Source organism: Anthonomus grandis, chromosome 5 (genome assembly GCF_022605725.1).
Source record: "Anthonomus grandis grandis chromosome 5, icAntGran1.3, whole genome shotgun sequence".
NCBI lineage: Eukaryota > Metazoa > Arthropoda > Insecta > Coleoptera > Curculionidae > Anthonomus > Anthonomus grandis.
The window spans coordinates 7,571,872-7,587,479 of NC_065550.1; the positions used below are offsets into that span (position 1 = coordinate 7,571,872).

General features: G+C 31.9%; 1 protein-coding gene across 1 annotated transcript in view; it reads right to left on the minus strand.

Annotated features, from left to right (window-relative positions):
• LOC126735883 (testis-expressed protein 9) overlaps window positions 1-14,613 on the minus strand; it is a 29,009-nt gene extending 14,396 nt beyond the window's left edge. Inside the window, exons 1-4 of the mRNA XM_050439980.1 lie at window positions 14,446-14,613; window positions 14,136-14,387; window positions 13,965-14,078; window positions 13,715-13,909 (exon numbers count right to left, since the gene is read on the minus strand). Coding sequence (XP_050295937.1) covers window positions 13,715-13,909; window positions 13,965-14,078; window positions 14,136-14,387; window positions 14,446-14,547 — 663 coding nt within the window. The 5' untranslated portion in view covers window positions 14,548-14,613. The remainder of the gene's footprint in view (window positions 1-13,714; window positions 13,910-13,964; window positions 14,079-14,135; window positions 14,388-14,445) is intronic.
• Window positions 14,614-15,608: the final 995 nt, after the last annotated feature.

Below are 15,608 nucleotides of genomic sequence, written 5' to 3' on the forward strand. Positions count from 1 at the left end.
GTGCTCCTTCAAAAGTTTTTTCAATTTGACAATAATTTTTTCGAACAAAAAACTGGATTAGCAATGGGCTCTAATTGGTCACCTTTTTTAGCCGAACTGTTTATGTATAAACTAGAACAACAAATTTCGGAACACCATTTATTTAAAAAACATATAAGAACATGGGTTCGCTACGTAGATAACATTTTTACTATTTTTAATGGAACCAAAGATGGCCTAGAAAACTTTGTTGATTTCATTAATTCTGTTCATCCCAACATACAGTTTACCAGCTATGAGTTAGAGAAAGAATCAACTTTGCCATTTTTAGACCTTTTAATCACTAATCACAATAACCATTTTGAATTTCAAATATATCGTAAACGTACAGCCACAGATACAGTAATACCCTTTACCTCTAATCATCCCTTTAGCCAAAAATTTGCCGCTTTTGTTTTTTTTTCATAGATTCTTCAATATTCCACTAAACGATATTAATTTCAAAAAAGAATATAATATCATTTTACAAATCGCTCGAAACAATGGATATCATATAAATGTTATTAAGAAGCTATACAACAAACATTTTTTCAAAAAAAAAAAAAAAAACTTAAACCATTACTCAGTAAACCCAATACCCTCGGATGTTATCGATCTATTACTTACTTTGGAAACGTCTCTTCTAGTGTCGCACAGTGTTTTAAGTCCAATGAATTTGTCACTAAACCTAATATTTGTTTTAAAACCAAAAACAACTTGGCAAAACATTTAGTAAACACTAAAGATAAAATACCGATAACACACCGATCTGGAGTTTACAAGTTAACTTTTTCCCACCCCACCCATCATGTGACATCTGTTATGTCGGCCAAAGCGGAAGGAAAATTGAAGTCAGAGTCAACGAACATTTAAGACTTATCACGCGAAATAAAAATACTTTTATTAACAATACCAATTCTCCTTTTGCGAACCACATATTAGAGTCTGGGCATAATTTTGATCCGGGACCTAACACTGAGGTTCTGCATGTTTGTGAGAAAGGGTTACAATTGGACTTGTTGGAAGCATTTGAAATAAATAGGGCCATAAACTCCCCAGACTGCACATGCATTAATGAGCAAACTAAGTTTGACAGTTTACGCTTTTTTTTATTTGAATTAGCCCTAGAAAATAACTTTTACCTTTATTGTTTTTAACTCTTTCATCTTTAACATTTCTATTAGTAAAAATATAAAATCTTTTCTTTAACGCAACGCTAATATACAATAGTTCCTTATAGTACCTTCTTTTAATATGTAGAAATCTGTATCGACCTAAGTATACATTTTATATTTTGAATCGTAGATGTCCTTATTGTACTATGTTTTTAATTTTAATTCTTTTATTTATTGTTGTTTTTTATTCCCGATAACGGGTAATTTTTGTTTTATTTGGTGAACGTATATATTTTTTGTAATGTTCTGGTAAGTTCTAAGTCTATATTGTTATAGCGAATAAGCTCTTTTTTAAAACTGTCTTGAATTACCTGTATTTTATTTTAGTGTCTGATGATGGCTGTTTACACAGCCGAAATGCATAATACATTTACCTAAGTGACCTATATGCATTTTTCTTGGAGATAAAGACTTCCCCTATTTGTAATCTTTATATTCACATTCTCCTACAAAATATGGACTTCTATTCAACCAGAATGAATCAATTTACTAAAAGTGAAGTGGCATAAAGTGAAGTGGATAAGCATTTTTGTTACGGAATGGCTCCTGGAAACGCCAAAGCAGCAAGATGCATTTATGGAGAAAGATCGGAAGAACTTTTGTATATCTCTATGATCGACTTTGCGAAACAAACAGCTTGTCATCGAGAGGCCTGTAACTGTGCAGGAAGGACTTCCGCGTCACCTTTAGAACATTGAATGGCTAGAATATGGCTGCAAACCATAGGCGAGGTTATTTGAGTTCATCATCCCTCAGACAATGATGTCAAATCGACTTTCCAATTCTTCATTCAATTTATAATTTTCTTAATCCACTACATATTTTTTTATGTCTTGTATTTTGTAACAGGTAAAAAGTGCGCTCTTTAAAACTTTCATTTATTTGCTGACTAATGACCATGAGATGGAACGTAGAGAGGCAACGTAGATTACCTCTATGTTTACAATGCACGTATCCGATGTTGTCACTTTGTGTTGTTTTTCTAGAAATTTTTTTTATAACTGAAGCTAGCGCCCGATCGAATCTAGAACGCAGGCTGTCGTTTGTCAGCGACCTAGTTATAGTCCGCGCCCGCTGGTATTTAGTCGATCAAATTCCCAAAGAATTTTAATATTTTTTGTCCAGATATTAACAATCAATAACTAAATCGATTTATAGTGCTTGTATACCTCTACAAACTAAAGTTTTTTTGTGAAAATTACTTAAAAAGTCGAATATTAAAGAAATGAAAAAGGCTCCCAAAGGATTTGAATTAATCTTTTTTCTATAATAAATATCTAAGCGCATTTGAGATGGTCGCAAACCTCACCAAGCAAAAGTTTTTTGGTAAAAAATTATTGAATTGTTAGATGTTAAGAAATATAAAGGGCTATGTAACCTTTAACGGCTATAAGGAAAAGTTTTATCCATATCCTTTGGCAGTTATAGCCATTTATAATATCTAAGTCAATAATTTGTAATCAAAAAACTTTCGTTTGTAGAGGTTTGCAACCATCTCAAATCCATTTAGATATTTATTATATATTACAGAAAAAAAGTTTAATTTAAATCCTTTGGGAGTTAACCTTTTAATTAATTTCCTTAGTTTGTCTCGGTTTATTCAAATTCAAATATATTACATAAAGTTATATACAAAAGTGTTATTGTTACATAGGAAAAATAGGTACAAATAAAAATAGATAACCCTATTTCATGAGAGAAGAAAAATAACGTTAAATACCTATATACCTAATGTAAAAATCCAAGAAGAGGAATCGGCCTAAGGCCATCTAATGACGTACCTTGTGTGCAGATTTCCTCTTCCAAAATGGCACAGATATTAAGAGGTTAAGAACGGCAACAGCCCGGCCGCTATGCAGGCAGAAAACAGGCGAGAGAACAAAAAGGTAGTAAAAATTACGACTAATATGCACTAAAATAACCCAATATCCACACACTCAGAACAACGTTTCAAAAAATGTTTGATTTTTCAATAAAAATTGTTTGGTTTTGGCTTTGAAAATTTTTGGATAATTATAATATTTTTTCAATTCAGCAGGCAGTGTGTTAAAAAGAACTGGTCCATAATAGGTTACAAATCTTTAGGTCACATTTGTACGTTTAAATGGAATAAACATATTTATCTCTTTTGTTGCTGTTGTGAGATAGTTGATAGAATCACTATTAATTGGTGATAATGTAGTATGGACATAGTTTAAAGTGGAATGGATATAAATATTTCTGACACTTAGTAAATTTAGATTATTATATAGTTCACCAGTTGAAAATCTATATGGTCTTTTAAATATTATTTTTAGTGCAGAATTCTGAGTGATTAACAACTTCTTTATAGTATTGTTATACGCGCAACCCCATATAATAATACAGTACCTTAAATTGGATTCTATTAGTGCGTTATATAAAGTTTTTAACATTTTTACATTTAGGATTTCACGTACCTGATACAATTTATAGAAAATATTCCAATTTTTTTTATTAACGAATGCAATATGTTCCTCCCATTTAAGATACTGATCCAGTATAACCCCCAGATATTTGATTTTTTCAACTTTTTTTATTTTGATACAATTACATGCATCATTATGCGATAAGCAGTCATTATTATGAATAACAATCTCTGTGGGCGGTGGTTGATCTACTGACGTTGCGGAAAAACTCATATAATAAGTTTTATTAAAGTTTAAACTTAAAAGACTATTGTTGAGCCACTCATACATTTTACTAAGGCCAATTTCGGCTTTTTTAAAGACTCTCTTCCAAGAATTATCAGAAAACAATAATGCAGTATCATCTGCGTACGAAATAACTTCGCAGTCGTCCAATAAGCTTTCCATACTATTAATATACACAAGGAAGAGTACTGGTCCCAGCACTGTCCCTTGTGGAACTCCGGTTTTAATGTATTTAGAAGAGCTCATTGTGTTATTAATCTTAACAAATTGTTTTCTATCTGATAAATAATTTATTAATAAGTTAAGAGGCCCGTTTCGAATACCAATTTTTTCTAAACGGTTAAAGACAATTTCATGTGAAACGGTATGGAAGGCTTTCGAAAGATCCATAAAAACTGCTAAACTTTTTTTTCTGTTTTGTAGATTAATGTTAATATTATTAACTAAATCAAATACGGCTTTCTCCGTATTTTTTTTTATCTCGAAAACCATATTGCTTTTGATATAAAAGATTATTCTTTTCCAGGAAATTCATTATTCTAGACTTTAAACATTTTTCAAATATCTTAGCAAAGTTATTTATGAGAGAAATGGGTCTATAATTAGTAGTTTCATCACGATTATCTGATTTATATATAGGATATACCAGGGAGACTTTCCAATCAGAGGGTAAGTTAAACGTTGAAAATGACAAATTTATTAAGTAAACTAAAGGTTTTAAAATATGAACATGTATTTTTTTAATTAAATTTGTTGAAATTTTATCTTCCCCTGGTGCTGAGTTGTTTTTTAATGTTTTAATGTGCATTATAAGTTCATTTGTATTAACTGGAAAAAGAAACATGGTGTTAGGATTAATTTTAATTTTTTCTTTAAAACTCGATGAATTCTTATTGATATTTTTTTGAATTTTTGAACCTACATTTGTAAAAAACTCATTAAAGGTATTACTAATTGTTACTTCATCTGTTATTATGTCATTATTTACTTTTATTTTAAAAATATTTTGAGGCGCTTTTTTTTGATGGTTGGTAATCTCATTAATAAATTTCCATGTTTTTTTGTAGTCATTTTTGGATTCATCTATTTTTAGCTTATAATAATTATTTTTTGCCAATTTCATTACCTTAGTTAAATTATTCCTAAATTTTTTATATTTTATTTCATCGGCAAAATTATGGTTTATGTTTAAAGATTTTTTCATGCTATCTCTCTGTTTTATAGAATTAATAATACCCTGGGTTACCCAAGGCTTACGTTTTCTTGTTTTGCTATTTAGTGTTATAATATACGTGTGTTTCCTTAGAGAATATAAAATTTTATTTTTAAAACAGATATATGACTCTTCTATATTGTTGTTTGTAAAACTTCTTCCCATATTTCTTTAGCCAGATCATTTTCTAAATTTGTGTAATTTATATTTGCTTTCCGTTGCATGCTATTAAACTTGGCAATATTTTTTGTTACATTTTTAATAGATAGCCGAATAGGATAATGGTCAGTTAGATTAGTTTTAAAAATTAATGGTAAGATAAAGTTTTTTCTTAAATCAAACTGATCTATTTTTAAAAATATATGATCGAGTGCTGTTTTAGAATTGTGGGTTTCTCTTGTTGCTTGATTTATGCACGACATATATCCATTTTGCGACATAACACTTAAATACTTAGTTACATTCATATCAGTTTCCTCCAAAATATTAATGTTAATATCCCCAATAAATATATTGCACATATTTTGCTTTCCCATAAATCCTTGTGTTTCCAGATCGTTTAAAAATAAGTTTAAATTTGTAGAAGGTGATCTGTATACACCGGTAATACCCAAAGAAATATCGTTTATTTTCATAGTACAATGCAAGAGATTAGTTTCAGTTAGTTCTATTATTTGAGATATTGCATGTAAATTATTTTTTATATACATTACAACATATGTCATTTTTATTAAAGAAAGAGTTATTATAAAAAACATCAAAACCAGCAAGCCGGAATGTGTCAACATTGCTAATTGTAAATGTTTCTGACAACACTACAATATCAATTTTTGTGATATCCAATTCATTCAAATAAATTATCAATTCATCAAAATTCTTTTGTAAGCTTCTGATATTAAAATGTATAATATTAAGCCCACCACTATCACCAAAAACTTCCAGCCCGCCCCATGTCATCCGCCAACACTACATCCAACCTGATACCCTCCTCAACCTCATCACTAAATTCCAAAAAATTTGTTATCTTTTTAAAAAAAATTAAATCTTAAATATCAAAACAAAAATATACCTAATATATAACTTACAGAAAAAAGAAAGCAACAAAACATGTATTTTTTTAAGCAGCCAAACATAATAAACCTCTATTATTTATTTAACTGCCCCAAAGAATTGAAATAAACATTAATTAATCGTTAATTGTTTTTATATAAAGGCTAGTTTAAACTAAAGAAAATTATGAATAAATATCTATATAAGGTGATAAAGTTTCTAGGAGAAACCAATCATTACGAGTTAATTACTGGATTCTATATATATATAGAATTGTCCTGACTGACTGACTCATCATCGCAGAGCCCAAACTACAATAGCTTGAAACGTGAAATTTTGCCAACGGGTTCCTTTTATAATGTAGGCACCGGATAACGGATTTTTCGAAATTCCACCGATAAGGGGTAAAAGATGGAAAAATTGTTACCCGTGACCTCGAGAACTAAGGAGTGGCTTCGAAGTTTGAACGGAGACTGCCCGCACCAACGAGTCGCAGGCTTCAACTTAAGAAAAAAAAAATTAACTGCAACAATGTTTTTTTATAATGTAGGCCCCGGATACGAACGAACTTTTTGAAATTCCACCGATAAAGGGTGATAGCGATATGATAAATATCGCATAGCGGCATAAAACTGATTAATAAATACGATTGAAAAAGTGCCTCTGTATTATTTACATTTTGGTAGACATAACAACAAGGCGGGTCCATGCGAGACTGATATCCGAGAGGTGACTCGACTCAGTCTTACCGGTCGCTCTGCATCTAACGAATCATTTTTAAGATTATTTGTGTCTTGGTTTTATAATAATTATATTATATTAATCGCGCCCCTTGACCTCAAGAAAAACGGCGTGGCAATTGTGGGTTGCATGTACTATCAATGAGGCTGGGCTTCGCATTTTATTTTTGTGTATTGTGGGTGGCATTTACTATTATTGGAGGCCTTCTTCGACTATTCTTTTATTTTCACGCGGGCATTCAGCTAGTATCCACTATAAACCGATTTAGTTGTTAATATCTAGACAAAAAATTATTAAAACTCCTTGGGAATTTACACTATAAATTCACTTTTACAGCTCTTGGGATATAAATGATACGACTTAATTTATACCTCAAGAACTTTCTAGTCTTTAAGATTTAACATAATTAATGCAATCTTTTACCTGCAACCAGTCAAATAGATCCCCAACCTACTGCCCTTAACCAACAATGGAAAAGCTTCCGCAGGAAAACCTTGTAATTCACACAATAAAATGTTTTTGATAAATCACAGAAGACTGCGGAAGCAACTCCCCATTGATACTGGTACTAACATATGCTGCATTTCCCATTTGTTTTTATTTTATTTTTGTAGGATTTTGGCTCAAAGTGTCAAAACTAGCCCCCTGGCGGAGAGGAATTCAACTAAAGTAACTATATTAAGGAAGAAGTCCACTATATTTTGGTCAATTATTATTGCCCATGAAATGCTCCTTTCAACAATACCAAATTTGTGAAAATCGGTTAAACCGTTGCGAAGTTAAAGCAGGTTATTGCAACAATAATTGAACGACCATCACCATCCTTATTTTTGAAATAACTGAATTTTTTTTATACAAAAATGTTAGATAAACTGAATCTATTTAAAAATGTGAACAAACCATTTTTTGTTATTATACGAAATCTAAAGAAAATGCAATTTTAATATTTAAGGGTACAGGAGAAAAACGGGATAAGTCAAATTTTATGATTTTGAGATAAAGCAATTTTAAATTTTAAAACACTACATAAACTAAAGTATTTGTATTCACAAAATTCTCTCTTTACCAATATGTTTCCTATCTACCTAACCTATCTTTCCTAACTATCTAAGATCTTTATTTCATAAACTAAAAGCATTTAAAAATAGAATTGATAGAAAAATCAACAGCCTGTTTTTTTCCCTGAATTTATAACAATTTTGTTTTTGGAAGTATGTTTATTTCACTTAACAACAAGCTGTATGCCTATATAAATAATATAGTGAAACAAAACTGAACTGAAAAATATTCTTTGGTATTTTGAGATGAATTTGATCACCTAAAATGGAAAATTAAGAAGTCTATTAGTGTAGGTAAGGTGTAATAGTAGTGTATGGTAAAATAATAATGAGCTTCTTTTCCACAGAACTTTTTTACTCTGCAAAATTGACTCTGCAAATTGGCAAATTTTTCGGACGAAATTGGTATTGAACCTGGAGCGAATACGAAAAAAGTCCAGGTAACAGTATAATGAGTATAAGTTTATCTGCATAAGATATTTCGGAGAGGTTTTCTATCCATCACGACTGCACTGTGTTTCTATACTTAATTAACCTAAGGTGTTCTTTTAAAACTTAAAACTGCCTTGTAGGCTGAATTGGAAAGCTAGCTTTTTTTTTAAGTGTTCGGTCTACTTTTGAAAAATGTATTGATTGTCTTCTGTAAGACGTTCCACTACAAATGGTGAAGGTTTTCTTCAGGAAGATTGAACGAGGTCACATAATTCCTTCATTGTTTTAACTCTGGCTTTCTGATTGATGATTCCCATATTCTTATGTTTTTCCTTATAAGAATGGTCTCTAATAGGGAAACTAACTCGAACAGAATCAAATCTTTCTGTTGGTGAAGAAGATTATGCAAGTAGCGAAAAAAGTGTAGTTCTTGTTTTGGCCACCGCAAGAGTCACAAAACAAATCCAACTCTCTTATGTTTGAATCAAGGTGATTATACACAAAATGATTCAGTAGAGAAAAAACATCATCACTACTTTTTTTGGCAACGGTTTCTGGGTATACATAAAAAACACTTCTTGGGAGAGAACATGTACGTTGAACATATAAATGGACAACTGCCGTTTATAGTATACATCATTGGTAGGAATCTTGGGGATTGGAAACTATTTACCGAAGTCTATATAGATTGACTCTTGATTTACGACTTGAAAGCTTTGATTCTTTTTTAATTAAATAAAATGATTTCGCTTTAGATAAATGCAGGTCATGCAATGTGGTCAGTTCTTTTATTTCAGCTATTATGTCTTCCTTAGCTCGATTTATTTCTTGTTTTTTATTTACATACGAGTGTACAGGTATTTCATTGCTTTTTTCTTTCTCATGCTCGAGACATTTAATTTCACTAGGTACTCGTCACATGTGCTGCATGTGTCTGTTCGTGGGTAACCAAAAGGTATTTTGAAATCTGTGTTTCGTATGATACTTTGTTGCCGGGATACATCTTTTTGAACATTTCCCACGTTTTTTTATATTGAGCTCTTCAGGCAAGTATTTCTTCTGACAGTCGTTGATACTATAATAACTGCCTCTGTCTTTAAATGATGATATATGCTCTTTAATTTTATTACGGGTATCATCAGACAGTTTTAATGGTCTTTTGTAGTGTTTGCTTCTTTTTTCGATTGGAGGCATGCCGGTATTTTTTAAAGAATTGCATAAATACTCAATTCTACGTTTTGTAATGCCATGTAATGGTATAAACTCATCTCGATAAACCTCTAATTTAGTAAGATTATTTTTATATAAATATCTAATCTTATAAAGAGCAACAACATCTCTTAAAGGAGCATTGTCTTCATCTAGCCGAGGTCGTCTATTTTTGACTGGAAGAATACTAATAAGGTCACATAAATAGGAATTTTGTATCAGTGGACTCGGAAAGATTGAAACTCCTTATAATATATTGCTTACGTTTACAGTGCTCCAAAAAGTTTCCTGCACAGGGGAAACTGGGGAGCACTGTAAACGTTTGCAATCGCATTCTTTTAAATAAAAAAAACATAAAGAACACTGATAAATCGACACGAAAACGATTAAAATGGCGACCGCAACGCTACTAAATAGACAAGTGTAAACGCCACTTAGCCCGTTTTTGCTCGATGCCGCACGGACTTATCACGTTATTCCCCTGTACGGGATAATTTTCTAATTTAATAACTCCTGACGTATCGTGTTCTTGCCGTGGGATGTTTTTTGAGAACAAAATTTGGCAAATTTTCTATCGGAAAATATTAGGTATAATTATCGTTTTAACGTCAATGAAAATATATAGTGATATTTCTTGACCTTGTGACAAGTATCTGCAACTGTGATAGGCGATCTTCTTCATCATATTTAGGAATATAAAGTATAGTCAAAATCGCTCTTATCGTGCGGGTGTATCGGATTATCAACGACAAACTTTTGTAGTTACGATTCATTTCAATTTGCGCAACAACGTTTTTTAACTACAACGCGTCAGATAAACGAAACAGATATATGCAGCGTGAATGTATCAAAAGAAGATAAAATGATAAATGTCAGGGGTTGTAAAACAATTACTTTCATAGCAAACATGCCTGTCTCGTTTCGATTGACGGATGACATTATTTGTCACAAGATAATTTAAATTTCAAATTATGGAAAAGAAAAAGCCTTTTTGTGGATTTCTAAATCCTCAAGCAAAAAAAAATGGTACTTAATGTTGTTAATTACTTCGAGAACGAAAAAGAAAATAAAGGGTTGCCTAAGAATGTACAAGAAGAAGTAGCTAAAGCGCTTGGAATTAGTTTAAGAATGGTGCAAAAGGTTGTATATGAAAACAAGAACAATCTTATTCCCAAGAAGTAAAAAAAGTGTAAAAGGAAGAAGCCGAAGACTGAAGATTTAAGTGAATGTGTAAAAATGGAAGTTAGAGAAAGGATTTATGAACTATATAGGCTAAAAACAAATATAACGCTGCCATTTCTGAGGGATGTTTTAAAACATCAAGCTGATGATGTTTTAAGCAACGCGGCACTTTGGAAATTGGACTTTCTGCTTTATCAAAATTAATTAAAAGCATAGGTTTCCGCTATAAAAAAGACTGCAATAGAAGATATTTGTGTGAACTACCAAATATTGTGAGCCAACGAATAGGATTTTTAAGACAATATACACAAAATGAAAAATCAAAGTTAAGGAAAGTGGTATTCTTAGATAAAACTTGGATATTTTTAAACGGGAGTGGTTGGCAAGATGAATCTGTGAAAAGCGTAAAAAGAAAAAAAGGATGTGGTCAGGGAAAACAATTTATTATTTTACATGCCGGTTCTTCTTCAACGGGATTCGTTCCAGGTGCAAGTTTAATTTTTTCTTCTAAGTCTAAAAGTATGGATTATCATGACAATATGAATTGCGAAATGTTTGAAAAATGGTTAAAGGAACAGTTAATACAGAACTTGCAAGAACCTTCCTTAATAGTATTAGACAATGCGTCGTATCATTCAAGAATTTTGAATAAACAACCAAATGGAAGTTGGAGAAAAAGCGAAATTTATGAATGGTTAGTAAAAGAAAATCAGAATCCCTTGCCATATATGCTAAAATCCGAACTCTTTTCTGTGCATTAACGTATAGATTGGGTCGAACGACAAATAATAAATCATAAAATTAAAATGTCACTTTAAAAGTTAGATTGTGAACTTGCCTTTAAACAAAAAAACTAGTTTTCTGGTCTCTGACTGCACTGCATTACACACAATACAAATAAATTGTTTGTCATTATACCAAAATGTATAGTTTCCCAATAATTATTACAAAAAACACAATTACACATAAACAAAGAAGACAAGATCAAATAATCGTTAAAAATTAGACGCTGTGCCCTGAAATCGATAAATTAGTATGTTATGCACAGACATAGGGTCATGCTAAATCGTATACTAATTTCTCAAAAATTAAGGTAACAACCATTTTTAAATGAAATATGTACAATTTTAATGAAAGGCTAGGGAGGCATTTTTGCTCTCATAAAAAAGTATAAAATGCTTAGATTTAGATATTATTGCGTAAAGAAAAATTGTTATTGAGAATTCCGTCTATTTCGGACAATTTTTTAAAAAAGAAAAGTAAATATTATGTCTAGCAACTTAGCAGACTATCGGGGATTCTAGGCATATACCGATGAGGCGTATACCCAACACGCTTTATACTTATGGGCTTTTTCACGTCATGAAAGGAAATAACCAGCGTATGTTTTACATGTCGAATCTCGGATACGTAGTATTCCGCAGACATTTTTACGGCGTTAAAGGCATCACGTCAGTTAATAATAATTATGATCTAAGGTGTATACGCGGCTTTAATATGTCACATGACGGCGTTCAATATATTGTCAAACTCTCAAGGAAATAATATTTTGGCAGCCACTGATTTTTCAATTTGATTCATATTACGTGGTGACCTTTGAACCCGCACGATAAGAGCGAAGACGACTTTATCCTAGTTTGTCACCAAATGAGATCTTGCCAGGAGTATAACATGTCTTTTTAAGTATCATAATATGTCTTTTAAAAGCAAGTGTGCCATCGATAGTAATAAAAGAACTATACTGATAAAGGAAGCATTTAGTTCCATGTGAGTTCTAAAAGGCGCCATATTCGTTTTGGCATTACTGGTGTGATCCGCAAATAGTGTAAACTCACCTTTTATGTCCATACCTGTCCAGTTCTTGAGATATAAATAATATAACTTCATTTACAACCCAACAGCTTCCTAGTTTTTGATAATTAATCTTTTGCCTGCAACCAAACAAATAGGTCTCCAACCTACTCCCCTTAACCCATAGTGGAAAAGCTTCTACAGGAAAACTTTATAATTTACATAATCAAATGCCTTTCATTACAGAAGACCGCGGTAGCGACTCCTTATTTGAAACTACAACATACTTTGTTGATATTGTACTTTCAAATTCACATTGTGACTTAATTTTGGCAGCAGCTATTAACTCTTTGTTCTGATCCAGAAAAATTCTGTTGGACATTCTGTTTTGTAGCAATTTCTCAGTAATTTTAGAACGGCCGGAAAGAGTCGTGAAGAAATCGCGCTAAAATTTGATGAATCTTTCACGACCTTTATGAATTTTGCTGATCATATCGCACTAATTATTAAAGAAAAAAGCTGGAATAATGTTAAAGTTGTTATAATACTTATTTATGTAACAAGTGCGTAAAATGATCCTTTTTATATGAATGGAAAATGTTTCAACTCCGATAAATCAATTCCCATAATTCAAAGCTATCTCTATATATTACATATACTATAAACTGTTGCCTAGAAATTGGGTATTTATTCCTGGATATGTGAAAAACTTCTCTCTTACCACTTTTAGGTATAATCAATAATCACGACCGTGACCTTAGACCAATTTCGATTAATCCAGTCATATCTAAAGTTTTTTCTAAAATTTTATATAGTTGCAAAACCACTTTTTTTAATTCCAAAAATATTATCGCGCAAAAGCAATCTGGGTTTGGAAAATATGACACGTCATCTGTCTTACTCAAAGTTACTCAGGAAATAATTATTGAAATGGATAGAGATGACGCCACGGCATTCGTAATGATTAACTTTTCCAAAGCATCTGCGCGGTGTGAAAGGTTTAATATACGTTAAATTGTTTTTTTTTCGTCATAAATTAGTCAATATCTTTAAAAAATAGTATGAGAAAAATCTTTTGTATTTACTGCAATGTAATTTTTTTTTATCGTGCACGGTTTTTAGTTATTAGAATGTGAATGATGAGTTCTGAAAGGAAAATGAACAATAACTTACTTTTTCCTCGTCTTTACAATGTTTTAACGCTTGCTTCAACTTCTCATTCTCCTCCGTAGCTCTCGTTAGTCTTACTTCGCAATTATTAAAATTTAAATTGTTACTTTTTAAATCCCTTTTTAACTGCTCCACCTCCTTTCTTAAGCATGCATTTTCTGTTTCTTTAGATTGCAGTTTTGAGTTCACATTTGTTAACTATAAAGCTATCATCATTTACACATTGATTCATTTAAAAAATTACCAATATTACCTGATTTTCAAGTTTTCCAATATTAATCTTGCCATTATTGTAAGATAAAAACCATTTTTCTTTCTCTTCCTTAAAGCTTAGATTTTCCTTTTGAAGCTTTTTTATTTCTTCGGACTAAAAGAAATGTGATAAAACCTTATTAATAACCCGTTACTACAATTCTATTAATACCTTTTGTCTTAATTCCACGTATAGTCGTTCTTTTTCAGCTACCAGGTTTTTTAGTTTCGCCCTGTATATTCTTAGTACTCCACTAGTGTTATCAGGATTGTTGTTTGGATTGGTGTCCTCACCAAATAATTCACCACAGAAAATACTTTCATCACTGGTGGGTTTTTTGGTATTTATATAGTTGTTTTTACGCACTTCACTTATGTCCGATTTGGTTTTTAAGCTATCTTTTATTAGGGTCTCTTGAATTTTCTGAAAACGATAAATATTCTACCGAATACTGTATTTAATTTAGGTAATGAAAACATACCATTACATCATTAGCTTTTTGCAATAAAATCTTAGTCTTCAATTCGATTTTCTCATTTTCTTTGTAATATTCATCTTCTTTAAGCAGCAAATCTGCTTCCATCTTTATTGACAAATTTTCTATATCGACTTTGAAATTCTGTCTTGTTTATTTATTTTAAAGGAAAACGTAGCCATAACAACCCTCATCGATTTAACAGAACGGAAGCGTTCGGAGTACTGCGATAACGGGCGCAGGTGTGGGCGTTAATGTACAGGCACCCATGCATATTTCTCATACTAATGTTATTCTATATTTAAATGTATTTTAAAGACAACTTTACAACAATCAAGTACGGAAAAGATGGAAGTTCTTTATAGGGTCGAATCGAAATCTATTGGTGGATCCGAAAATTATATTTATGGTGACCAATTGAAAAAAAAACTTCTAAACAATAGTCTATAAAGGAACATTGTTTATGTATTGCAACGACTGTTTTATGTATTTTTTACTGTTTATTTCTGTTATTATTTCCTTGCGCTTCATGGTAGATCTCTGAGCGATAATCCTGTTCAGTTTAAACTTTCTGTAGTTCTCTGTTTCGTCTGTAACTTTTTGTCAACTAGCGGCACCACTAAATATTCTTCTTGGGCTACCGGACCTCCCAGTCTGGATTGAGAGAAAGGCCATGGTGGCGCATAAAAGGATGAAGGATAACAGCGAGTGGTGCAATGTTCACTTAGGACAAGGCCATATAACGATTGCTCTCAGGATGTGTAAGAACATACCAATTCTGACATCCAGATGCACTACAGCGAGTGGCAAACTAAGGTTAAAGAAGCGGTTTCAAGTCGAAATCCCCGACAAGGGAAGAATGTCGATGAACCAAATCAAAGAGCCAAATGGTTTCCAGGCCTGGTACACAGATGGATCATGGATGAAAAGCACCAATTCGGCTGGAGCCGAAGTATACAGGATAGAAACAAATACAGGGGAATCCTTGCCGCTAGGGAAACACACAGTTTTCCAAGCAGAAGTGTTTGCTATACTTGAAGTAGTAAACAAACGAGAAGCATTGGAAGGTAACGGAGCATTTGCATCTATTCTGATAGACAAGCTACCTTCAAGGCGATCCAGAAATCCAGAGCCAGCTCAGCGCTAGTCCAGGAATGCAGAGACGCATT